The sequence below is a fragment of the Budorcas taxicolor genome, chromosome 3 (genome assembly GCF_023091745.1).
Source record: "Budorcas taxicolor isolate Tak-1 chromosome 3, Takin1.1, whole genome shotgun sequence".
Taxonomy (NCBI): Eukaryota; Metazoa; Chordata; class Mammalia; order Artiodactyla; family Bovidae; genus Budorcas; species Budorcas taxicolor.
Window position 1 is genome coordinate 82,053,129 of NC_068912.1, and position 27,938 is coordinate 82,081,066.

Here is a 27,938-nt window from a genome sequence, read left to right on the forward strand (position 1 = left end):
GGTTCAGTCATGGGTCTGAATAATTTTTAAACCATTTGAATGAATCTTAGAATGCATTTTCCATACAAATTGTGTTGTAATTTGTGGTTAAGACCTCATTTCAGGCTACAAGTCTACTTTTTTCATAATGTAGGTAATGTACAGTATTAATCAGTGGTAGTCTGGGTAAAAAAAAAAAAATATATGGAGAATGCCACATAGAGTATAATAGAGACAAAAATAAGAGTTTATCAAAGAGGTCTCCTAGTTTGACATCTATATATATATCACCTGTACCTCTTTATCTTTTTATAGCTGCTTTCCCTAGTCATACTCCCCCCAGTCCAAATATTTTTATGTGCTCTATCCCACAAATAGTTTTGTTATAAATTACTACTACTCCTTCCTTTAACCAAACTTCTAGGTTCCTTGGTGAAACCAATTTCAGCTAGATATTAAGATAAAAGCATTATTTTTTAACTCACTTAATATATTTTAAGATAGACAATAGATGTACATAATAGAAACTCAAATTGTCCAAAGGGATATATAGAAATCAAGTGGCAAGCAATGATTTTTGAATCACATATATTCTTGTTTCTGCTGCTGCTAAGTCACTTCAGTCATGTCCAACTCTGTGCGACCCCATAGACAGCAGCCCACCAGGCTCCCCCATCCCTGGGATTCTCCAGGCAAGAACACTGGAGTGGGTTGTCATTTCCTTCTCCAGTGCATGAAAGTGAAGCTGCTCAGTCGTGTCTGACCCTTAGCGACCCCATGGACTGCAGCCTACCAGGCTCCTCCGTCCATGGGATTTTCCAGGCAAGAGTACTGGAGTGGGGTGCCATTGCCTTCTCCAATATATTCATGTTAGATTTCCTTTATTATTTTATAAAACCATTCAAAAGGCTTATATCTTTTAAATCTGACTTATATCTTTTAAATCTGAAATTAAACTCTTTCATGCTTTTAAATCAGTTTTAAGTGATTATAACATTTTATGATTTGTTTTGGCAATTGTATTAGATTACAGTTTTCCAGAGAAACAGAATAAATAGCAGATTGCATACATACAGTAATTAATAATGAGAATGAAATATAGTGTTATATAATGATTATTTATTAATAATGAATTATATATAATTACATATATAGGTAGACTTACTGTGAAGAATTGACTCATGCAAATGTGGAGGCTAAGTCCTACAATGTACCATCAGCAAGCTGGAGACCCAGCAAAGTCAGTGGTGTAATTTCAGTCCAAGTCTAAAGGCCTAACCATCAGGAGATCCAGTGGTGTGAATCTCAATTCAGGGGCAGAAGAGCAATGTCCCAGAACAGTCAGACAGGCAGCAAATTCAACCTCCCATCCTCTAGTTTTTCTTCTGTTCAGACCCTCAGTGGATTGGATGATACCCATTCACATTCAGGAGGACAATTTACTGAGCCAGTAAACTAAGACACAGGAGTCTGGTGGGCTGCATTCCATGGGATTGCAAAGAGTGGGGTACGACTGAGCAACTAACAGTTACTAAACTAAGACAGTTACATAGTAGTGATTTTCTAACTCCATCATCCTATTAATTGGCCTTTTTTTAATTCATGAATTCTCTTTGTATATGTATTTCATTATATGCAATTTTATCACATCTGCCACCACAGTCAAGACATAGAATAGTCCTCTTTGCTATATAAAGTGTATTTTCAGTCACTGGCTTATTCTCTTGTAGGCAGAAGAGTAACTTATTTCTATACTTACCAAATAAAGCCTTTTTAATAGTAATGTTATGCTAGAATCAGGTTCTGTTTTCTGTTTTTTATCTGTACAATTTAATTGTGACAATTAACCACAGTTCAGAACTCTGATTTTCTCTTCACTGTATTTTAGGTATTTGATCATACATAAGGATACTGACTTATGTATCACTTTCTGCTTAAATGAAGGTCTCTGGGTAACTTAGTAGAAAACATTTATCTAAAACATAGGATGATGGTATAATTATGCTTATATTCTGTAGGCAATCAAAGACTAAGAGGGAGACAAGTATTTACTTTTATTTTCAACTGTTTAAAATTCTTGACAGAAAAAAAATGGAAACTTTCTTCCAAACATCAGTATTAAGATAAGCATTCTCACTTTCACCACTAGTATTCAATGTTTTACTGGAAATTCTAGCCATAGCAATTAGATAAGAAAAAAGAGTAAAAGGCATCCAACTGATAAAGAAGAAATAAAACCATCTCGACTTGCAGATGACTTGAACCTCTTGATCCTACATAGAGAGACTCCTGAAGAATGCACAAGAAGCTATTAGTACTAATAAACAAAGTCAGCAAAATTACAAGGTATAAGATCAGTACACAAAAATCCATTGTGTTTCTTTACACCTGCAGTGAACAATTTGAAAGAATTGAAGGAGGCAATTCTGTTTATAGTAGGATTTAGAAGAATAAATCCTTCCTGGTTTCCTTGGTGGCTCAGAGGATAAAGCGTCTGGAAAAGAAAATGGCAACCCACTCTAGTACTCTTGCCTAGAAAATCCCATGGATGGAGAAGCCTGGTAGGTTACAGTCCATGGGGTCGCAAAGAGTCAGACACGACTAAGCAACTTCACTTCACTTCAGAAGAATAAAATATCTAGGAATAAATTTAACCACAGAGGTGAAAGACTTTGTACACTGGAAATTGCAAAGTATTGCTGAGAGAAATTGAAGAAGACCTAAATAAATGGAAAAGCAATCTGCTTTCATGGCCAGAAGATTTAATATTGTTAAGGTGTCTGTACCTCTATCCAAAGTGATCTACACACTTAATGTAATGCCTATCAAAATTCCACACCCTGTAAAAAACTATTCAGACATAGAAATGATTGAGGTTCTGATACATCCTATATAGCATGATGAACCTTGAAAACATGGTAAGTGAAATAAGCTGAATACAAAAGGATGAATGTTATACAATTTCACTTATGTGCAATATCTAGTGTAGGCAACTTTAAAGAGACAGGAAGTATTTCAGAGATTACCAGAGGCTGAGGGTTATTGCTGAATGTTACGGAGTTTCTGTTTGTGGTAATGGTGGTGGTTTAGTTGCTAAGTCGTATCTGACTCTTGCGACCTCATGGACTATAGCCTGCCAGGCTCCTCGGTCCCTGGGATTCTCCAGTCGAGAATACTGGAGTGGGTTGCCATTTCCTTCTCCAGCGGATCTTCCTGATGCAGGAATCGAACCCAGGTCTTCTGCGTTGCAGGCAGATTCTTTACCAACTGAGCTACAAGGGAAGCCTGAAATAGTTCACTGTATTTGTTTTAGTCTGTGGAAATAGAGTGGTTTTGAAAATGGATAGTGTTGATGGTTGTAAAGCTTTGTGAATGTAATTAATACCACTGAAGTGTACACTTTAAAATGGTAAAATGACAACTTTTATATTTTATATATATATATATAATATGTGTATATACTACAATAAGAAAAATTTTGAATTGAAAAACAACTACAGGGACAACATGAATATGCATTGTTTAACAAGATGGTAGAGTAGAAGGACCTGAGCTCAGTCCTTACAAAAACATTAAAATCACAGCTACCTGCTGATAAAAAACAATCAAACCTACCAAAAAAGATACTCTATAACCAAAGACAAAGAATAAGCCACAATGTGATGGTAGGAGGAACACAGTTGCAATAAGCTAGGCAATCCAAACTGGAAGATAATTCCATCACAGAAGTTTTCCCACACAAGTGAAAGTCCTGAACCCCACATCAGGCTTCCCAGACTGGGGGTCTGTTAACAGGACAAAGATCCCCCAGAGAATCTGGCTTTGAAGGCCAGTGGGTTTTGATTGGAATTTCACAGGACTAGAGGAAACAGATTTTACTCTCGTAGGGTGCACACAAAGTCTCATGCACCAGCTCCTAGGGGAAAAAGCTTAAGAGACTGGACCACATCTACCTGCTAGTATTGGAGGGTCTCTTGCCAAGGTGGGAGGCAGGTGTGGTTCACTATGGGGAAGAAGACACTGACAATAGCAGTTCTGGCAAGTACTCATTAAGGTGAGCTCTCCTGGAGGTCGCCATTTTCTCCGCAAGACCTAGCCCCACCCAACAGCCTATAAGCTCTAGTGCTGGGACACCTCAGGCTAAGCAATCAACAGGACAGGAATACAGCCTCACCTGTCAGCAGACAGGCTGCTTAACATCTTCCTGAGCATGGTCCTGCCCACTAGAGGGCAGAACCAGCACCCACCAGTGGACAGGAACCAGTTCCTCCCCCCAGGAAGCCTGTGTAAGCATCTTAGCCTCATCCACCCAATTTCAAATCGTAAGTTCAGTTCAGTCGCTCATTCGTGTCTGACTCTTTGCGATCCCATGAATCGCAGCACGCCAGGCCTCCCTGTCCATCACCAACTCCCGGAGTTCACTCAGACTCACGTCCATCAAGTCAGTGATATCATCCAGCCATCTCATCCTCTGTCGTCCCCTTCTCCTCCTGCCCCCAATCCCTCCCAGAATCAGAGTCTTTTCCAATGAGTCAACTCTTCTCATGAGGTGGCCAAAGTACTGGAGTTCCAGCTTTAGCATCATTCCTTCCAAAGAAATCCCAGGGTTGATCTCCTTCAGAATGGACTGGTTGGATCTCTTTGCAGTCCAAGGGACTCTCAAGAGTCTTCTCCAACAGCACAGGTCAAATGCGTCAGTTCTTCAGCACTCAGCTTTCTTCACAGTCCAACTCTCACATCCATACATGACCACTGGGAAAACCGTAGCCTTGACTAGATGGACCTTAGTCGGCAAAGTAATGTCTCTGCTTTTGAATATGCTGTCTAGGTTGGTCATAACTTTTCTTCCAAGGAGTAAGCGTCTTTTAATGTCATGGCTGCAGTCACCATCTGCAGTGATTTTGGAGCCCCAAAAAATAAAGTCTGCCACTGTTTCTACTGTTTCCCCATTTATTTGCCATGAAGTGATGGGACCGGATGCCATGATCTTAGTTTTCTGAATGTTGAGCTTTGAGCCAAGTTTTTCACTCTCCTCTTTCACTTTCATCAAGAGGCTTTTTAGTTCCTCTTCACTTTCTGCCATAAGGGTGGTGTCCTCTGCATATCTGAGGTTATTGATATTTCTCCCGGCAGTCTTGATTCCAGCTTGTGTTTCTTCCAGTCCAGCGTTTCTCATGATGTTCTCTGCATATAAGTTATAAAAGCAAGAATAATTGCAGCCTGTGGAATAGAAACTGCAGTCACAGAAAGTTAGACAAAATGAGACAGGAAAGCAATGCATCCCAGATGAAGGAACAAGGTAAAACCCCAGAAGAACAACTAAGTGAAGTGGAGATAGGCAATCTAATGGAAAAAGAATTCAGAGTAATGATGTGAAAATGATCCAAGATCTTGGGGAAAAATGGGAGGCATATGTTGAGAAGATACATGGAATGTTTAAAAAAGATCTAGAAGAACTAAAGAACAAACAGAGAAGAACAATGCAGTAATTGAAATGAAAGAAAACACTACAAGGAATCAATAGCAGAGCAACGGAGGAAGAACAGAATGGCTTGAAGAATGGCTTAGAAGACAGGATGGTGAAGATCAGTCCCAGGAGACAAAAAAGAATGAAAAGAAATGAAGACAGTCTAAGAGACCTCTGGGACAACAACTTGAAAAAATATTTGAAGCACTAAACTGAAAACTTCCCTAGCAAGGAAAGGAATTAGCCTCTCAAGTCCAGGAAGTGCAGAGAGTCCTAGGCAGGATAAACCAAAGGAGAAACACATGAGACACATAGATTTCAAACTGACAAAAATTAAATTAAAATTTAAAAAAATGTTAAAAGCAACAAGGGAAAAGCAGCAAAAAACATACAGGGGAACTCCCATAATATTATCAGCTGATTTCTCAGCAGAAACTCTGCAGCTCAGAAGGGAGTGGCATGATGTATTTAAAGTAATGAGAGGGAGAAATCTACAACCAAGAACACTCTACCTAGCAAGGCTGTCATACGGATCGACAGAAAAATCAAAAGCTTTATAGACAGGCAAAAAATACTAGAATTCAGTACCATCAGACCAGCTTTGCAACAAATACTAAAGGAACTTTTCCAAGTGGAACAGGCCACTACTAGAAATAAGAAAATTACATATGGAAAAGCTCACCAATAAAGGCAAACATGCAATAAAGGTAGGAAATCATCCACACACAAACATGATATGGAAACCAGCAGTTGTGAGAAAGGAGAGCTCTTTGAAATGAATTCAAATTTGAAATTAAAAGATCAGCAACTTGAAACAATCTTGTTTATATATAGACTGCTATATTAAAACCTCATGGTAACCACAAACTGAAAATCTACAGTAGATATACACAATAAGAAATCTAGACACAACACTAAAGTTAGTCATCAAGTCACAAGAGAAGAGAACAAAAAAGGAAGGGAAGAAAAGAGGCCTACAAAAACAAATCCTAAACAATTTAACAAGTAGCAATACAACCGTACATATTGATATTTATATCAATGGATTAAATGCTCCAACCAAAAGTTGTAGACTGTCTGGAATGGATGCAAAAACAAGACCCATATATATGCTGTCCATAAGAGTCCCACTTTAGATCAGGGGACACTTACAAATTGAAAGTGAGAAGATAATGATATTCCAACTTTCTTGCAAATGGAAATGAAAAGAAAGCTAAAGTAGCAGTACTCATATCAGACAAAATAGACTTTAAAATAAAGACTGTTGCAAGAGACAAAGACGGTCTAACAGTCCAAGACAATCCAAGAAGATGTAACAATTGTAATTATATATGCACTCAACATAGAATTCCAATATATAAGGCAAATACTAACAACATCAAAGGAGAAATCAATAGTGAAACAATAATAGGGGGGACTGTAACACCCCACTTTCATCAGTGGACAGATCATCCTGATACAATCAGCAAGGGAACACAGACCTTAAATGTTACTTTAGACCAGATCAGTTCAGTTCAGTTCAGTTCAGTCCCTCAGACCAGATAGACTTAATTAAATATTTATAGAGCATTCCATCCAAAACCAGCAGAATACACATTCTTCTCAAGTGCACATGGAACATTCTTAAGGATTGATTATATGCTGGCCACAAAGCAAGCCTTGGTAACTTTTTTAAAAACTTGAGAGCATAATCAAGCATCTTTTTCAACCTAAATGCTATGAGCTTAGGAGAAACTACAAGAAAAAAAACTTTAAAAAACCACTTTGAGGCTAAACAATATGCTACTAAGCAACCCTATGGATCACTGAGGAAATAAAAAAATACCTGGAGATAAATGAAAATAAAAGCATGATGATCCAAAATCTATGGGATGCAGCAAAAATGGTTTTAAGAGGGACATTTATAGCAATAAAACCTTACCTCAGGAAACAAGAAAGTCACCTAATCGTACACCTAAAGCAACTAGAGGAAGAGGAACAAATGAAATCAAAAGTTAGCAGAAGGAAAGAGATCAGAAAGATGAGAGCAGAAATAGAGATGAAGAAAACAATAGAAAAGACCAATGAACCTAAAAGCTGGTTTTCTTTGAAAAGATAAACAAAATTGATAAAACTTATCAGACTCATCAAGAAGAAAATGGAAGAGGGCTAGAATCAATAAAATTAGAAATGTAAAAGAAATTACAACAGACACCACAGAAATACAAAGGATCTGCTACAAGCAACTATATGCTAATAAAATGGACAATTAGAAGAAATGGACAAGTTCTTAAAAATGTGTAGTCTCCCAAGACTGAACCAGGAGGAAATAGAAAATATGAACAGACCAAGCACAAGTATGAAATTGAAACTGTGATTAAAAAGTTAAACAAGGAAAAGTCCAGGATCAGATGACATCACAGGCGAATTCTATTAAACATTTAGACAAGAGTTAACAGAGTTAACACCTGTCCTTCTGAAACTAGCCCAAGGATGTAAGAATTTTCAGTATCTGCAAGTCAATCAGTGTGATGTACCACATCAACAAGTTAAAGAATAATAAACATACAGTCCTCTCAATAGATACAAAAAAAGGTTTTGACAAAATTCAGTGTTCATTTATGACCAACTTAGCATATTAAAAAGCGGAGACATTACTTTGCTAACAAAGGTCCATCTAGTCAAAGCTATGGTTTTTCCAGTAGCCATGTATGGATGTGAGAGTTGGACTATAAAGAAAGCTGAGTGCTGAAGAATTGATGTTTTTGAACTGTGGTGTTGGAGGACTCTTGAGAGTCCCTTGGACTGCAAGGAGATCCAACCAGTCCATTTTGAAGGAGATCAGTCCTGGGTGTTCACTGGAAGGACTGATGCTGAAGCTCAGACTCCAATACTCTGGCCACCTGATCCAAAGAACTGACTCATGGAAAAGACCCTGATGCTGGGAAAGATTGAAGACAGGAGGAGAAGAGGAGGACAGAGAATGAGATGGTTAGATGGCATCACTGACTCAATGGACATGAGTTTGAGTAAACTCCAGAAGTTGGTGATGGACAGGGAGGCCTGGCGTGCTGCAGTCCATGAGGTTGCAAAGAGTTGGACATGACTGAGCAACTGAACTGAACTGAACTGAATGTTCATTTATGGTAAAAAAAAAAACTCTTCAGAAAATGGGCATAGAGGGAACTTACACATCATACTCAGTGGTGAAAAGTTGAAAGCATTTCCTCTAAGATCAAGAACAAGACAAGCATTGTCTTAGCATTGAAACATGTATATTATCATATGTGAAACAGATCGCCCATCCAGGTTCAATGCATGAGACAGAGTGCTCAGGGCTGGTGCACTGGGATGACCCAGAGGGATGGGATGGGGAGGGAAATGGGAGGGGGGTTCAGGATGGGGAACACATGTAAGCCCATGGCTGATTCATGTCAGTGTATGGCAGAAACCACTACAATATTGTAATTAGCCTCAAATTAAAAAAAAAAAAAGACAAGGTTGTTCACTCTTCCCACTTTTATTCAGCACAGTTATGGAAGTCCAACCATGGCAATCAGAGAAGAAGAAAAAGAAAAATCCAAATTGGAAATGGAGAAGTAAAACTATCACTGTTTGCAGATGACATGATTCTATACATAGAAAATCCTAAGGATGCTACCAGCAAACTACGGCTACTGCTGCTGCTAAGTCGCTTCAGTCGTGTCCGACTCTGTGCGACCCCATAGACGGCCACCCACCAGGCTCCCGTCCCTGGTATTCTCTAGGCAAGAACACTGGAGTGGGTTGCCATTTCCTTCTCGAATGCATGAAAGTGAAAAGTGAAAGTGAAGTTGCTCAGTCGTGTCTGACTCTTAGTGACCCCATGGACTGCAGCCCACCAGGCTCCTCCATCCATGGGATTTTCCAGGCAACAGTACTGGAGTGGGTTGCCATTGCCTTCTCCAGCAAACTACTAGAGATCATCAGTGAATTCAGTAAAATTGCTGGATATAAAATCAATACACAGAAAGCTTTCATTTCCATACACTAACAATGAAAGATCCAAAAGAGAAGTTAAAGAAGCAGTTCTGTTTACCATTGCATCAAAAATAATGAAATACCTTGGAATATACCACCTACAGAGACAAAAGACCTATACTCCAAAAACTGTAAGACACTGATGAAAGAAATCAAAGATGACACAAACAGATGGAAATATATACCATATTCTTGAATTGGAAGAATTGATATTGTCAAAATGACTACCACCCAAGGCAACCTACAGATTCAGTGTGATTCCTATCAAATTACCAATGTATTTTTCACAATTAGAACAAAAAAGTCTTGTGTGGAGACACAAAAGGTCCAGACTAACCAAAGCAATCTTGAGAAAGGGAGCCTGATGCATCCAGCTCCGTTTTTCTGACTTCAGACTATACTCAAAGCTTCAGTCATCAAAACAGTATGGTACTAAAACAAAAACAGAAATATACATCAGTAGAACAGGATAGAAAGCCTAGAAATAAACCCTCACACCTAAGAGCAATTAATCTACAACAAAGAAGGCAAGACTATGTAATAAAAGACAGACAGTCTCTTCAATAAATGGTGCTATAAAGACTATACAGCTACATGTAAAAAGATGAAATTAGAACATTGTTTAACATCATAAAAATAACTCAAAATGGATTAGAGACTTAAACGTAAAACTAGATACTATAAAACTCTTAGAGGAAAACATAGGCAGAACACTCTGACATAAATTGCAGCAGTATCTTTTTCAAGCTGTCTTCTAGAAGAATGAAAATGAAAACAAAATAAATAAAATGAAACCTAATTAAAATTAAAAGCTTTTTCACAGCAAAGAAAATCATAAACAAAATGGATAGACCATCTAAAAAATGAGCAGATGACCTATATAGACATTTCTCCAAAGAAGACATACAGACTACACAGAGGCACATGAAAATATATCAGTAATTATTAGAGAAATGCAAATGAAAACTACAATGAGATGTCACCTCACACCAGTCAGAATGTTCATTATAAAAAAAAATCTATACAATAGAAACAATAAATGCTGGAGAGGGTTGGAGAAAAGGGAGCCTCCTTCTTCACAATTGGTAGGAATGTAGATTGGTACAGTCACTATAGAGAACAGTATGGAGGTTCCTTAAAAAACTAAAAGTAGAGCTACCATGTGATCCAGCAGTCCCACTCCTGGGGGTATATTCAGAGAAAAACATGGTTTGAAAGGAGGCATGTACCCCAGTGCTCATTGTAGCATTGTTTACGATAGCCAGGACATGGAAGCAACCTAAATATCCATTGACAGATTAATGGATAAAGATGTGGTACATGTTTGGGAGAATGGCATTGAAACATGTATATTACCATATGTGAAACAAACAAAAAAAGATGTGGTACATGTACACAATGGAATACTCCTCAGCCATTAAAAATATTGAAATAATGCCACTTGCACCAATATGGATGGACATGGAGATTATCATACTAAGGGAAGTCAGAGAAAGACAAATATGGTATTGTGCGGAAAGTAAAAAAGAAAATACACAAATGAACTTATTTATAAAACAGAAACAGACTCACAAACTTAAGAGAATGTAGTTATGGCTATGAGAGGGGAAATGAGGAAGGGAGGGATAGATTGAGCTTTGAGAGTATATAGTGTTAGTAGAGTATGTAAGGGAGAAATCTGATTATTAGAATTTAATTTCAATATGGAAGAAGTGGAGATTGGCTTAAATCATTGTTTTGAGCAGTAGTTTGTGGTGGAGAGAATATTAAGTAAAAGGAGAGTTAAGCAGAGTGAATAAAACAAATAGGTAGGAAATCCAGGATTACACATTAGAAAGACATGTGTGTAGCAGAAGGTTAGGGGACTGGAAAATTAGCTTTTTTAAAAAAAAAAAGTTTTTCCAGCTTAATTGATGTATAACTGAAAAATAAAATATGTATATTTAAAGTGTATAATGTGATATGTATTCATTAAAATAATTATGACAGTTTGGTTAATTAACACATCTCACGTTGTTACCTTTTTCTCTTGGTGAGAATGTTTAAGATGTACTCTCTTTATCAATTTGAAGTATCACTCACTGTCTCCAGCCAGCACTCTTAGTTGCTCAGTTGTGTCCTACTACTTGTGACCCCATGCACTATAGCCTGCTAGGCTCCTCTGTCCATGGAATTCTCCAGGCAAGAATACTGGAGTGGGTTGTCATTTCCTTCTCTAAGGGGTCTTCTCATCCCAGGGGTCGAACCCGAGCCTCCTGCATTACAGGCAGATTCTTTACTATCTGAGCCACCAAAGTATAGAATGTACTATTAATAACCATAGCTACCATGCTATGCATGAAATAGCTACCATGGTATGCGTGAAATCCCCAGAACTGATTCATCTTACATATGAAGGATTGTACCCTTTGACCAGCATCTCCCTGTTTCCCCCACCCAGCTTTCTCAGTGAGATAACAAACTAATGAACTTTAAAGTCTGTACAGGAGACAGGGATCAAGACGATCCCGATAGGAAAGAAATGCATAAAAGCAAAATGGCTGTCTGAGGAGGCCTTACAAATAGCTGAGAAAAGAAGAGAGGCAAAAAGCAAAGGAGAAAAGGAAAGATATAAGCATCTGAATACAGAGTTCCAAAGAATAGTAAGGAGAGATAAGAAAGCCTTTCTCAGCGATCAATGCAAAGAAATAGAGGAAAACAACAGAATGGGAAAGACTAGAGATCTCTTTAAGAAAATTAGAGATACCAAGGGAACATTTCATGCAAAGATGGGCTTGATAAAGGATAGAAATGGTATGGACCTAACAGAAGCAGAAGATATTAAGAAGAGGTGGCAAGAATACACAGAAGAACTGTACAAAAAAGATTTCATGACCCAGATAATCACAATGGTGTGATCACTCACCTAAAGCCAGACATCCTGGAATGTGAAGTCAAGTGGGCCTGAGAAAGCATCACAACGAACAAAGCTAGTGGAGGTGAAGGAATTCCAGTGGAACTGTTTCAAATCCTGAAAGATGATGCTGTGAAAGTGCTGCACTCAATATGCCAGCAAATGTGGAAAACCCAGCAGTGGCCACAGGACTGGAAAAGGTCAGTTTTCATTCCAATCCCAAAGAAAGGCAATGCCAAAGAATGCTCAAACTACCGCACAATTGCACTCATCTCGCACGCTAATAAGGTAATGCTCAAAATTCTCCAAGCCAGGCTTCAGCAATACGTGAACCGTGAACTTCCAGATGTTCAAGCTGGTTTTAGAAAAAGCAGAGGAACCAGAGATCAAATTGCCAACATCCGCTGGATCATGGAAAAAGCAAGAGAGTTCCAGAAAAACATCTGTTTCTGCTTTATTGACTATGCCAAAGCCTTTGACTGTGTGGATCACAGTAAACTGTGGAAGACTCTGAAAGAGATGGGAATACCAGACCACCTGACCTGCCTCTTGAGAAACCTATATGCAGGTCAGGAAGCAACAGTTAGAACTGGACATGGAACAACAGACTGGTTCCAAATTGGGAAAGGAGTACATCAAGGCTGTATATTGTCACCCTGCTTGTTTAACTTATATGCAGAGTACATCATGAGAAATGCTGGGCTGGAAGAAGCACAAGCTGGAATCAAGATTGCCAGGAGAAATATCAATAACCTCAGATATGCAGATGACACCACCCTTCTGGCAGAAAGTGAAGAGGAACTAAAAAGCCTCTTGTTGAAAGAAGAGAGTGAAAAAGTTGGCTTAAAGCTCAACATCCAGAAAACGAAGATCATGGCATCTGGTCCCATCACTTCATGGGAAATAGATGGGGAAACAGTGGAAACAGTGTCAGACTTTATTTTGGGGGGCTCCAAAATCACTGCAGATGGTGGTTGCAGCCATGAAATTAAAAGACGCTTACTCCTTGGAAGGAAAGTTATGACCAACATAGATAGCATATTCAAAACCAGGGATATTACTTTGCCAACAAAGGTCCGTCTAGTCAAGGCTATGGTTTCTCCAGTGGTAATGTATGGATGTGAAAGTAGGACTGTGAAGAAAGCTGAGCACCAAAGAATTGATGCTTTTGAACTGTGGTGTTGGAGAAGACTCTTGAGAGTCCCTTGGACTGCAAGGAGATCCAACCTGTCCATCCTAAGGGAGATCAGTCCTGGGTGTTCGTTGGAAGGACTGATGCTGAAGCTGAAATTCCAGTACTTTGGCCACCTCATGCAAAGAGTTGACTCATTGGAAAAGACCCTGATGCTGGAAGGGATTGGGGGCAGGAGGAGAAGGGGACGACAGAGGATGAGATGGTTGGATGGCATCACCAACTCGATGGACATGAGTTTAGGTAAACTCTGGGAGCTGGTGGACAGGGAGGCCTGGTGTGCTGCGATTCATGGGGTCGCAAAGAGTCGGACACGACTGACCGACTGAACTGAACTGAAAAAGAACAATAAAATGAAAGATAAGCATATTTCACTTGGATCTAGGAATGAATGTTCACTGGACTAGGTCTTTTATATTTTATCCATTGTTCCATCAAGTACTATCTACCATACTACAGACACCATGCTAGGTAACTTGGTTTATAGCATATACAAGGTAAATACTGTCCTTGCCTTCGTGGAACTTATAACCTAATGAGGAAGAAAGGTGCCAAACGGAAGTTACAGAAAAGGGTAAATCAGTATCTTTACAGGCCATTATGGCTTTTAGAGGTTTCACATCTTATTCCACTACATCCACATTGCCTGCACAGTCAGTATAGTAGGCACCATGGGTTGCATGCCAGGGAATCTTAAAGAAATGGATGACCTCCGTTCCACATTTGTGATGGCATAGCAGCAGCTCAGTTAATGCTTGCTAATCACCTGTATCATCAATTTTCAGTTCAACTCGCCAATTTAAGGATAACTTCTCCTTGTTCTTTAAGTTCTTCCCTCAGAATATATTTGAGGACCTTTATGGAGAAAAGGAAAATAATGAAGTTAAATTTGAAGTTAAGGATGGAAAATAATTGAAAGTAGTCAAGATAGGGAAAAAAGCAGAATTGGAGCAGAATGATACTCTTAAAAGTTACGTATCACTTGCTTGAGACTGAAGAAATCACTATGGAAGAAATTTAAAGAATAATTAATGGATACATCTCTCCATGTATTTTATATGAGCAAAGCATCTAATTTCAGTTGTTCTTCAGAATAATAAGACTTTCTCTTTGGGGAAAATGAGAAAACAATTTTACAGTGAGACTTTTCTAGGCATATTGGAAAATACCTCAAAAATCCTGAATTTGGGGCATGTGGCTTTCTCAAGAGAAAAATGGATATTCATAGTGAACATACCATAAGAATCTGCTCTGAGGAAAGGCAGTCTGGCAAAAAATGTCAAAACTTGAACAACTTTCTCTTCTGCCAGACCAACTGGATCATAGTTTCTTTTTAAACACAGAGTACTGCTGATGCTGCTGCTAAGTCGCTTCAGTTGTGTCCGACTCTGTGACTCCATAGACAGCAGCCCACCAGGCTCCCCCGTCCCTGGGATTCTCAAGGCAAGAACACTGGAGTGGGTTGTCATTTCCTTCTCCAATGCATGAAAGTGAAAAGTGAAAGTGAAGTCGCTCAGTCATGTCCGACTCTTCGCGACCCCATGGACCACAGCCTACCAGGCTTCTCTGTCCATGGGGTTTTCCAGGCAAGAGTACTGGAGTGGGGTGCCATCACAGACACTTTAAAAATACTAGTTGCTAAAAAAAGATGTTGCTGAATTTTTACTCTGCTGAAACAAAAAGAGATTCATTCAAGGAAGACCGAGATTTCATATTTCTGAAGTTGTACAACAGTGGAATTTGGCCATAATATAGGATCTGATCAAATTTTGTAAGGATGTCATGAAACAGGCATCAGTCACTGGATATCTGGATGCAGTACCCATCAACATCTGCATAGTTTGCAGTGGTCATAAGATGAAGGGTTTGACCCAGTTTAGTCCAGCCAGAGGCAAATCTTTGAAGAAAGGAATAGTGTTTTATAAAATATGATGGCACCCACTGATGATACTTTCACTTACCAACTTGAAATAAGGGGCAGCAATAACTTGGAAACCTTTTAACAGAAATATATTCTGTAGACAAGCATAAAAGACTATTGGTTTTCAAAAACAACTAAATTAGTGAAGGGACATAGAGATAATATTAAAACAAACAATAATGCTGTCTTAGGACAGCAAAGTATAGTTGAAACCATCTTTTGAAAATATAGAAAATGCTGTCACTGGCAATAAAAATTCAGCTTCCAGCACATGAGATTAAATATAAATATTGCCATTTTGTCTAGGATGAAGACAGTGGCAACCATTCTTCTCTCAAAAGCTGTCAGCAAGTTGTTTATCTCCAAAGATTATGACGTCTTGTCCACTGAGTCAGAAGATGTAGAAATGGAGAACACACTTCCTGAATTTCTCAAAATGTAGCAGTTGGATAACAGTTTAAAAGTCATTCCATGAATTTGCTTACCATCGAGATGAGGAAAAGAATTAATTTCACCTAGCGAGAAGTATAATGAGGAGGAGAGGAAAGGAAAGTAAAAATGACGAGAGTGATGGAATGTCCACTCCTCCAATTGGTCCTGCAGTGCAGGCAAGTTTAGGCATGTGAAAGATACCTTGATACTTGAGGAACTGATCCTCAGTCCAAAAACTCCAAGGCTGTTGAACAGGTTGCTTAGCTGCTGGATAACTATCTTAACTTAGGAGAAAGATTCATTAATAGCTTCATTGGGTATGCTTACATGCCGCAACTCTTGGGGGTGTCATTCACTTCTCGCTCTTTCTGAACAGAGCTCTTTGGAGTCATTCGGGATGGCAACACTGCAGGACTCAGCCCTTCCCACACAACTCCCTGGGGGTAGACAGGGGACAGCATCAGTTCCTTAAAGAATGGTTAAGACAGTGTGAAGAGGCTCTGCCACTCCAATCCTCCCAGGAAAGGGATGCAAGCAAAAGAGCCCCTAGGACTCCTTCTCATAGCAAAGGAGCTTAATTGCCTCAGCTATGTATTTCTGAGGTACTTTGTGGGCTTAGGAATAATGTAGGGGAAGCTGGAGGTTCCCAGCCTTGAGTGGGAGTCACTGAAGTCCTCTTGGTCCTTCAGGCTTTTGGAGCTTATTTGGAGGAGCCAGAATTCCTTTATGATAGTCTCTCCCATATGGAGGTAGTCTGTCTCATATGGAGGGAGTGTCTCCTATGGAGGCTATAGTGGTAAGCAGCTGGGATCTCAGACAGACAACTTCTAATTTAAAATGCGTAATAATGAAGGAAATTTTTAAGGAAAAAAATATCACTTGGAGTTCCACTATGTTCACATAATTTTTAGCTTTAGCATATCGCCTTCTTTCCATTCTTTGTTCACATGCTGCTGCTGCTAAGTCGCTTCAGTCGTGTCCGACTCTGTGCGACTCCATAGACGGCAGCCTACCAGGCACCCCCATCCCTGGGATTCTCCAGGCAAGAACACTGGAGTGGGTTGCCATTTCCTTCACCAATGCATAAAAGTGAAAAGTGAAAGTGAAGTCGCTCAGTTGTGTCCGACTCTTAGCGACCCCATGGACTGCAGCCTACCAGGCTCCTCCGTCCATGGGATTTTCCAGGCAAGAGTACTGGAGTGGAGTGCCATTGCCTTCTCTGTTCACATACTTATATGCATATTTTACTTAGTTGAAAAATCCTGTTCATATTCATTGTGTATGGACATTTAGTGTCACATTTGTCTTATTTTTATAGCACACACACATGTTAATGGATAACACTGATGTCATTTTGAAAAGCATTTAAATAGAATTTCTAGTTTCTCTCATAAAATTGACAGGACAGATTTGTGCTCTCTGAAATAGTAGTCACTAGGCAGCCACACATGGCTAATGAGCTTTTAAAATGTGACTGTTCTGAAATGCGATATGCTGTGAATATAAAGTATACACTGAGTTTTGAAAAAAAAAGTATAAAATATCTCATGGATAATATTGATTACATGTTGAAATAGTAATACTTCGGTGGGGGGGATGGGCGGGCCAGGGGCGGAGCGCTGCGCCTCGCGGGGCGGTGGGAAAGGGGCAGAGAGGACAGCTCTGACTCGGGCGGGCAGAGGGACGGTGGCAGAACCTGCGGGCTATTTGGGAGGCTCACCCTCTGGGAGGAAGGGAAGCGGAGACCGCCACTGCTGACGAGCGAGGAGACGCCTGGAGGCCGAAGGTCAGGCCGCTGCTACCTCCTCCAGCAGCGGACACCACAGAGATCGCACAGCCGGCGGGCACACCGGCCACCAACGGCGACCCTTCACGGAGGTGGCAGTGTAGAAACCAAGACAGGAGCTTCCAGAAGTACTTTAAGAAAAATAAGAGTGAACCTCAGTACACAAACAGGGATCTGAAAAACCACAGTTGAAGAGGGATTTGTTTAGCCCCTGCCAGTGAGGTGTAAGACAAAGTCAGATGCTGTTCTTGAAGAAAATAATATCAAATTGGATATTTACCAGTAGAAAGCAAATTGGGACCTCTGACTTGAAAAGTATAAAGTGAAGACTGAAAGATTGTTTGCTGGAAAGATCCCATGGGTTTGGAGTGGCTTGACAACAGCTCTCAGACACTTAGGAACACATAAATTTGCACTGTGTGGGACTTAGATTCATTATCTGACTCTGTAAACTGGGAAGTAACTAATCATTGCTCAATTTGGCTAAGAAGAATGGGGTCTAATATAAGAAAGGAAAGGAGCAAAGACGAGATTTTATGCCTTTCTGGAATATAGCATTCTCAATATAGAAACATCAGGTGCTTTAAAGATGTGCCCAGGAAGAGCACTGCTTTGAAAATACTGTATTTTATTTTTGAGGTATAACATGGGACTTCCCAGGTGGCATTAGTCGTAAAGAATCCGCCTGCCAATGCAGGAGACACAAGGGATGTGGGTTTGATCCGGGGTCAGGAAGATTCCCTGGAGTAGGGAAGATTTCCTGGAGTAGGAAATGGCAGCCTACTCCAGTATTCTTGCCTGGAAGATTCTATGGGCAGAGGAGCCTGGCAGGCTACAGTCCATGGGGCCCCAAAGAGTCACACAACTGAGCAACTGAGTACATACATACAATAAAGTGTGTACAGTGCATTAATCTGAAGTGTATTGCTCTGTGAACTTTTATATGTGTCTATGCTCATGGGACTACCACCCAGGTCAAGAATACAACTTTTCCAGTACCCCAAAAGATTTCCCCTTCTTTCCCCTCCTGGTCAGTTTTTATCCTATTTCTAATCTGAGGATAACTACATTATGATTTTGTTTCCACACTGTAGTACTTTTTAAACTCCATCCATTCCTTTTGTTGGTTGTTAAGCTCCATGTGAATAGAGTCATATAGAAGGGACTTGTGTGTGTCTGTCTCCTATCACATAACATAATGTCTTTGTGGGGGCTACCCCGTTAGCTCAGTGGTAAAAAACCACCTGCAATGCAGGAGATTCAGGAGATGCAGATTTGACCTGTGGGTTGGGAAGATCCCCTGGAGGAGGGCATGGCAACCCACTCCAGTATTCTTTCCTGGAGAATCCCATGGACAGAGGAGCCTGGCGGGCTACAGTCCAGAGGGTCACAAAGAATCGGACATGACTGAGCGCACACGCAGTGTCTTTGTGGTTTATCCGTGTTGCTGTGTTAGTTCATTCTAATCAGTTGTATGGATATATACCACAATTTGTTTATCCATTCTGTTGGATCTTTGGATTGTTTGTACTGTGTGACTAATATGAATAAAGCAGATGTGAATATTCTTAAAAAAAAAAAAGAAATGGTAATACTTTGGATATATTGAGTTAAATATATTATGAAAATTATTATTAAATTATTAAAATTAAGTTCACCTAATTCTTACTTTCAATGTGGCTATTAGAAAATTTTTTATTATATATATAGCTTGCATTATATTTCTGTTAAACTGCGCTGGTATAGATTATCATATACAAACTGTGAGATCTTAAAATATGAAAAGAAACTAAAGTTGCAGCCATAAGGAAATAGTTAAATCATCTTTGATATATTTACTAGGTCCAATATTGTGCAGCTTTTAAAAGTATAGACACATGAATGTGGCCAAACATACCTTTCGTTGTCTTCAAATTTAAAAGAGTGCCTTGGTGTATTTGTCACATTGGAATATATTAAGCTAAAAAACTTATTTTTTAATTTAAAAAAAGTTACTGGGTAACACTGATTCATAGGCTTCAATTCAGTTCAGTCACTCAGTCGTGTCCAACTCTTTTCGATCCCATGAATCGCAGCACGCCAGGCCTCCCTGTCCATCACCAACTCCCAGAGTTCACTCAAACTCATATGTCCATTGAGTCGGTGATGCCATCCAGCCATCTCATCCTCTGTCATCCCCTTTCCCTCCTGCCCCCAATCCCTCCCAGCATCAGGGTCTTTTCCAGTGACTCAACTTTTCGCATGAGGTGGCCAGAGTATTGGAGTTTCAGCTTTAGCATCAGTCCTTCCAGTGAACACCCAGGACTGATCTCCTTTAGAATGGACTGGTTGGATCTCCTTGCAGTCCGAGGGACTCTCAAGAATCTTCTCCAACACCACAGTTCAAAAGCATCAATTTTTCAGCGCTTAGCTTTCTTCACAGTTCAACTCTCACATCCATACATGACTACTGCAAAAACCATAGCCTTGACTAGATGGACCTTTGTTGGCAAAGGAATGTCTCTGCTTTTGAATATGCTAATCTAGGTTGGTAATAACTTTCCTTCCAAGGAGTAAATGTCTTTTAATTTCATGGCTGCAGTCACCATCTGCAGTGATTTTGGAGCCCCCCAAAATTAACTCAGCCACTGTTTCCACTGTTTCCCCATCTATTTGCCATGAAGTGATGGGACCAGATGCCATGATCTTAGTTTTCGGATGTTGAGCTTTAATCCAACTTTTTCACTTTCCTCTTTCACTTTCAACAAGAGGCTTTCTAGTTCCTCTTCACTTTCTGCCTAGTAAATAAGGTGATGGTGGTGTGTTTGTTCTTTCAAAATGGTATGAAGGAGAAAGGACAAGCCAACTATATATCTCTTCTTTCCCATTGCTCAGTGGTGATGAGAAAGTGAAATGCCAAAGAATAGGATGGTTGGTGAAATATATTGTTTGTAAAGGAGTGAAAGCCGAAAGAGGAGCATTTACATCTTTTACCACTTCGAAAAATGCAAAGAAAATGATAAAAATTGAATATAAAATTTTTTTAAAAGAATTAAAGCTTTGAAAATGACTTGCCGTGTTCAACTGCTTGATTTTACTGAATGTTTTTTTTTTCATTCACAGATTCATGATGTTGCTATCTAAAGTTGAAAAATCGTCAGAAGAATTCATGGAAATAATGCAAAATTTAAGTAGTATACAGGTTTGCTTTTTTTGGCATATAATTTTTCATACTTCTGTTACCCCATTAGAAAAAGAATAGGAGAATCCAATCCTGGAAAGAGTTTACAGAAGATATATTCATTTCTTACATGAACATTAATTAACCATAATATTTTAGTAATACCTGACTTCACATTGAAAAGTAAATTTATCATTATGTTTTGTCTTTATAGTTAATAGGTTGGTTTTATTCAGATATTTTACGGCTTTAGTTAACCTACCAGAAAAAGTTAAATTTCATTATCACAGAGTTTAAGTTTTTCAGAGAAAGGAAGCAGTGTACTGTATTTTCACTAGAGTTGTCAGTAGTATTATATTTATAGAGAACTTAACTCATTTAAAATGCCTTTCTTTTAGGCTTTGAAGGGCAGTAAAGAGCTTGAAAATCTCATTGGTATCCCCCATACATCATGTGTCTTTAAAAGAGAAATGCAGAAAACAAAAGAACTAAGTAAGAGAAATTTTTGAGTTTTTTTTTTTGTCCCCCCACTCCTAATTTATGAGTTTTTAATGAGTTTCTCTCTATTGCTTATTTGTAAACTTAGAACTGAAAACCGCATATCTTTTGCTAGGATGTATTGTTTCAGGGATTCTTCTTGAATGTGAGGGAAAGAGTGTTCCTTGGTAACTCGTATTAGGCTTATTTTATGTAGTTCTCATTCTTTACATAATATATAAGGTATTGCATTTTGTACTATTGCCTGAAAAAAGGAGTCTGGTAGGCTGCAGTCCATGGGGTCACAAAGAGTCGGACACAATTGAGCGGCTTCACTTTCACTTTCACTTTCACTTATAAAAATATGTATTTTTTTTTGAAGTTGTTTCTTCCAAATTGAGAAATGATTAATACCCATATTAATTTTTTTTTCCTTTAGTGACTAATGTAATAAAACAAAAACTATTTAAAAAGAAGAATTCAGGACTTCCCAACAAAGGTAAAGAGTTCTTAGTTTATTGTATAAAGAGATCCTTTCATCTCATTTTACCATTTCAACCAATTGTCATGAGCCCTTTTCTAGTTATTCTTTTAAAAGACCACCAATCTCATTTGAAAAACATTACACTGCATTTAGCAGAAGACCATGTCTAGTAAAATTTTTAGGTTAAGAGTTCTAGTTATTTCTTCTATTAAAAGTTCTTTTTGAAAATACAGACAGATGGGGCAGTAATGCATTATATATGGCAGATTTTAATGGTGATATAGAAAGATACACAAAACATAAAAAGTTACTTTGTAGGCAGTGTTCTGAGAATTTTAATAACATTTGCCCTACTGTGAACCCTTATACCTCTGAGCATTTCACACTATGGGAAACTAAATTAGGAGACTTTAAGTTCCCATAACACATGCACATTCACACCTTAGTAAGCAAAATAATCACAGACTATAAAATATTAAAGCCACTAGACCAACTTGAGAGATCATTTTAACATTACTGACATGAATGCCATTTGGCAATCTCTGCAAACGGAGGGAGGTAGACCTTGAAGTGGGTAGCCATGTCTTAGTCTAACATTTTTGAGTACCAGTGACTTCCCTTTGTTGAGGACTAATAATTACTATGTTCTCAACACTAGGATCAGCAGATGTATACAACAACCCTGCAGGATAGCTGTTACTGTCATTATAGATAAGGAACAAAGACACAATAAAATGTTGAGTAGTTTGCCAAAAGATACTGCTGCCTAAGTGTCAGAGCAGGGATTCCAACTGAAAACCAGTCTCACGTCAAAAAGTGTGGTCTTTGTATTTTTCTGTGTTGTGTCTTCCTAAAACAAATGAAAGCATCCAGTCATCCCAGCTCTCAGGTTCAAACATAAGACATAACTCAACCAATTTAGTCTGTGTTTAGGATCTTTAACAAAGTTAGCGATGAGTTTGTAGGAGGAAAAGCTGGGATTCCCTGCTGGTCAGTTCCAGAGGCCAACTGGGTCGTGGCAGGGTAGCAGTCATGGAAAAACTCCTCCAAAACTCATGTGGGAAGATATCTGAACAGGCTTCCTGGGCCCTTCGGTTGGACAGCTACCTCCCATTAGGATCCATAGAATTTAAGTGCATATAAGCAGCTCTTTCCTAGAAAAGGATTGTCATTTCTCTCTAGTGCAGTGTATCTTGATTATAATGTGTAACTAGCTTTCAATGATTTTAATCTCTACTGACTTGACAAGTTTTAGAGGATCATAATGAGAAATTGGAATATTTATTATTTCTCAACTAGAGAAAATCTTTCTTTTATGTATTCAATAGCAATAGTGTAATTTTTTTTAAATCTGTTAATTTCCTAGAGCTAATTAGAATTGGGCTTTACATTAGGCTTTTGCCAACAGTTTTGAAGAATGAGGAAGGGAAAATTATAGAACAAATAGATGAACTGTCACTGCTAATAATTAATGGGAAAAAATTTCTCCAGAGTATTAATTTCCTTCTGTAAACGTGTATTAAGACATTAAAGTTATTTTCACATGTTTAAAACAGTCACCTCCTTTCAGTTATCCAATACGCAGGGATTCTTTGTATGTTTCTGCATGAATCAGCCTTAAATCTATTTTCTAGTAGTTTAGGCATTAAAACTGACTTGCCCATTACCAGGTTTTCCCTGAGAGCTGAGTGTTTCTTCATGCATAGAGGAGATTGTATCACTAAATCATGTTTTAAAGGTTCTGATAAGCATTGGTTATTTGTTGTGGCTTAAATGTAGACTGAGCTAACTAAGCTAATATACATTAAATATATAATATTTATGTAATATAAACTATATGGTAATATATATTATATATATGAGAATATAGAAGTCATTTTCCATTTTGTTTCTTGGCAAGAGCTACATTGACTCTTTATACTTACTGAGGTATTCAAATCTTCATTAGTTTTTATCCTTATTTTTTATATTAATATTGCCTGGAAAATAGATTGAAGCTTTTTTTTCTAATTTGCATTTGAGGTAAAATTCAAAAGCATTTTACAGAATGCTTTTCCCTATATGTTTCCTCCAGTTCCTAGTGTATATATATATTTTTAATTTTGGTGGGGTTTTTTTTTTTTTTGGTTAAAGATGATGCACGCCAACACATGCACATTATATGTAAATTTCTTTGCCAAGTTAACTTTCACCCCCTTCTATTCATACATTCATTTTAACAGGACTTTGTTAGTTTTTTTGACAGTCCAAACTAATATGCTTTACATATTCCTTATTTGGGGATGTAGCCATCAGCTTTTTACAGAAATTTCTCCTTTACTTTTCTTTTACTATGCTATTACCTAGAATTATTTAAATTTTAAAATGTTCTGAGAATCTCCATAATATTAGAAATTATATAGTTAGAAATTACATAATATAAAAATCAGCTAATATGTTTTTAATATGTTTTAGATTTGTTATATTAGGTAATTAATGAAAATGAGAGTAAACACATTATTTATTTCACTATCAGAAGAATGTCCTTCAGATTTTTTTCCTTCAGATTCTTGTCAAATTTTCCTAGAATAGTTAAAATAGACAATACCAGGAGAATTCCAGCATTTATTTTGTCATTGTGCCTTTGAATTAATCCTTTAGTTCTATTTATTTTTTTCATTTTACTGCTAATTTGTTTAGCAGCAGTTGTAGTTTTTATTATACTCAGAGAAGTATAATTGTAAAGATAAGACTCTAGTGTTTTAAATAGACATCTGAGACACATTCTAAGGCTTTGTATAACCTATTCCGTGGAAATTTAAAACATCCACATTAACATTAAAAGGTACAATGAGATTTTCATAATTTTCAAAACTGGACCTTGCAAATTAGGGAATGACTTGATAAAGCGTGTGAATAAAGAAGACCTCCTTACGGAATAAAGATTTCTTAAACAAAAGAAGGCTTCTTTCTTTTTTCAGTTACTTAGGAAGTAAGCCTGTCTTCACTCCTTAATAATATTGGCTTTATGGACTATTAGAAAAATAATAAAATGAAAGGTTTTTTTCTGTTATATTTGGATGTGAATTTTCAAAATTATTTTTAATTTGTTATGCTGAAGATTTAAAACATATGACCATTCAATGGGTTGATACAGAAGGACTGTCACATTATCATCACATGAGAAGGCATGAAATTTATTTACTTTATATAGTCAACCTCTGCATAAAACAACTTGTTACAAATATTCCTGAGACAATAGGTGGCATTATATGGTACTGAGTATTTTCATTTTTTCTGTAGATACTAAAAAATACCATCATTGTTTGCCCATGACTAGTACTTCCAGTAAACAAAATGTTTTTTAAAAGAATGTAAGCAAATTGTAGAGCATTTGCCAAGATATGAAATCTAGACACTTAGCTTCAGTCCAAAACATATTTTATCTGTTTTGAGAATATGTGTAGGTTGAAATATGCATATTTTAAAAGAAATGTAACCATCTGAACTTTATATTGTTCAAAAAAGTTGATTGTTTCAGCTGTCTGTAACACTAAATATTTTAAAATTTCTAGCTGTGACCTTAAAAAGAAAAAAATGTAACTATAAATGTTCTGATTTTCTTTAACTAAATTACTGTCTTCTTGCATTGTAAAATTCATTTTGGTTATAGGATTTTTGAGGTTTTCAAATTCTTGATCCAAAGGACAAATTTTAAACTCCTTCTTGTTTAAGACTATACAAATAGTTTGATATTGCCTTTTCATTCTAACCACCCACTGAAGTATTTTTTAACTTAAAAATATGTTGTTCTTTCCCCCACTCAGTCTTGAAAAAGTATTCATCATATCAGCTAAATACTTTTACTCCTAGAAAACTGCTTCCATTTTATTTTTTTCTGTTATAGCTTAACATGAAGCAGTGTCTTTTTTCAGACAAATACTCCAGTATTAAAAACACAGGTTTGAAGTTTAGACATGAATTTTAGAAGAAACAACAAAAATTCCACTATGCTTTTAACATTCTTAGTTTATTTAGAGCTAAAAAGTAGAGATGTTAATTTTGGTAACACAAATACACATTAATGTACAACTGTAGTCCTCAGCTCTTTATACGAATTCAGTTATCACTTCTCCTGTATGTGGGTCATGCCTTTTCCTCTTATTACTGTTAATGCTTGTGCTTTACACTGTTCATCACTGTTTGGGGCTATATTTCAACTGCCTACTTGAGATGTGTCTAGGATTTAGGGAAACACAAACTGGTTTATTATTTTCCAAAGCTTTTTAAATAGTTTCTCCTATGATTTAATTTTTTTATACATTACTAAAAGTATGGTGCTTTTATCTTTTAAATAATCAGTTAAACTTTTACACCATAGATTTTAACTCACTTAATAGCAATTATGTGTTTAAGAGGTGTAAATAACTTGCTATCAGACGTTACAAATATCCAGGTGCTCTGTATGTGCTGATGACAACAAAATTGAAACGGAAGACTGTAATAATTCTGACTGGTTTTCTCTGCAGAAGATATTGATTATTTGTGTGTGGTGAGAGATTTGGAAAATTCAATTAAAGGAGTTGTGCAAAGGTTTCATAAATTTTCCTTCTACAGCGTGTACACAGACATTGTTGCGTATTAAATCAATGCAGCACTTCACAATATATTTTCTTTGAAACATAAAAATAAATAACATTTAAACAGTTCTGCTTACTACAGAAACAAATTTTATTTTCTGTGAAGCATTTAGTCATGTGCTATCACTGACTCATACACATTTGCCAGCTGTAACAAATTTTATAGACATTTTCTCCAGAGACATATCTCACATAGTATGAATTTTTAAATGAGCAAATGGTGAAGAAGGGATGTCAGCAATATAAAAATTGATCAGTTAAAAGATAAAAGCATAAGTAAAGAGATTTGTATGGTAGTCTTAATAGGTTTTATTAAATAAAAATACTGTAAAAAGACAGTAATGAACAGACCGAAGACTAACTGTTCTTGAGGTGGAGAAAAATTATTCTGGCACATTTAGTAGAAATTGGCTTTATGTCACCTGACAGATGAACATTTTTTTTCCACTTTAACTCTTAGAGTAGTTAGAAAAGCTCCTCAAAGTGTTAGATAAATTCTCTAAGTGGTTTATGTATTTTAAACACCTCTACATAATCATAAAGCAGATATTTATAGTGTTATATAATTAATTATATAGTTAAAAGCAGGACTTTGGCAATCAGTAAATAGTAGATGGTTTTTTTCCTCTACCTCAGACTTCACATAGGAAGAAAGGGTCTTTTTCCTTCACACTCTTTATACCATATGGTTTAGTCCTTTGGAATCTCTCTTTCAGGACTCCAGGCTTCTCTGTGACCTCCCTTTCTACCTGGACTACACTTTCTTCCTTCTCTGCCTAGCAAACTCTTGATCATTCCTTAAGGTCAGCCTTCAACATCACATTCTTTGAAACTCTGCCCAGATAACCTAGGTAAAAAATAAATTGCTTCATCTTCTAGTTTTCTACAGCATTTGTCTGAATGTTTATAAATGTACCATGTTGTAGTGTATTGTAATTGTCTGGTTACATGGCTCTCTCTGGACTTCTCTCCTTGGCAAACAGACAAAGTCTTATCTCTATACCGTAGTATTGAACCTGGATGGAAGGTCCACAATACATGTTCAGTGAATGAACAAAAATGAATGGCCACTCTAAGAATTTTTTTTAAAGGAATTATCTAGATATTTTCAAATAGATATAAATGGCTATTTCCTTACATGCCTCGTTTATTTAATATTTATTGAATGCCTACTAGGAGCCAGGCACTGTTCTAGCATTGTGGATACACTAATTAATGAGACAGACATAGTCCTGCTCTCAGGATTATAGAATCTAGTATAAAAGATGAGTAATTACAATAAAACATAACCACACATTATAATAATGATTTTCTTGGTAGTTTTCATCCTAAATTTTTAAATGTACATTCTGAAATAGAATCAGGCAAATCTGTAGGATGTTAAAACAAGAATTTATAGCCCCAAAGCTTTTATTTATAGTGTAAAATAAAACTTTATGTTTAGGCTCTTTATTTTAATTTCATTTTGATTAAGCATTTATTCTGCATCATATACTATGACAACTTACTTTACACTGTTTTCTGGAAAT

At 37.4% G+C, this 27,938-nt stretch overlaps 1 protein-coding gene across 1 annotated transcript in view; it reads left to right on the forward strand.

The window, feature by feature from the left end:
• The window catches only part of ITGB3BP (integrin subunit beta 3 binding protein), a 78,487-nt gene extending 53,776 nt beyond the window's left edge, over positions 1-24,711 (forward strand). Inside the window, exons 5-8 of the mRNA XM_052638058.1 lie at positions 20,772-20,850; positions 21,228-21,321; positions 21,746-21,805; positions 24,662-24,711. Of these exons, the coding sequence (XP_052494018.1) occupies positions 20,772-20,850; positions 21,228-21,321; positions 21,746-21,805; positions 24,662-24,711 (283 nt within the window). The remainder of the gene's footprint in view (positions 1-20,771; positions 20,851-21,227; positions 21,322-21,745; positions 21,806-24,661) is intronic.
• Positions 24,712-27,938: the final 3,227 nt, after the last annotated feature.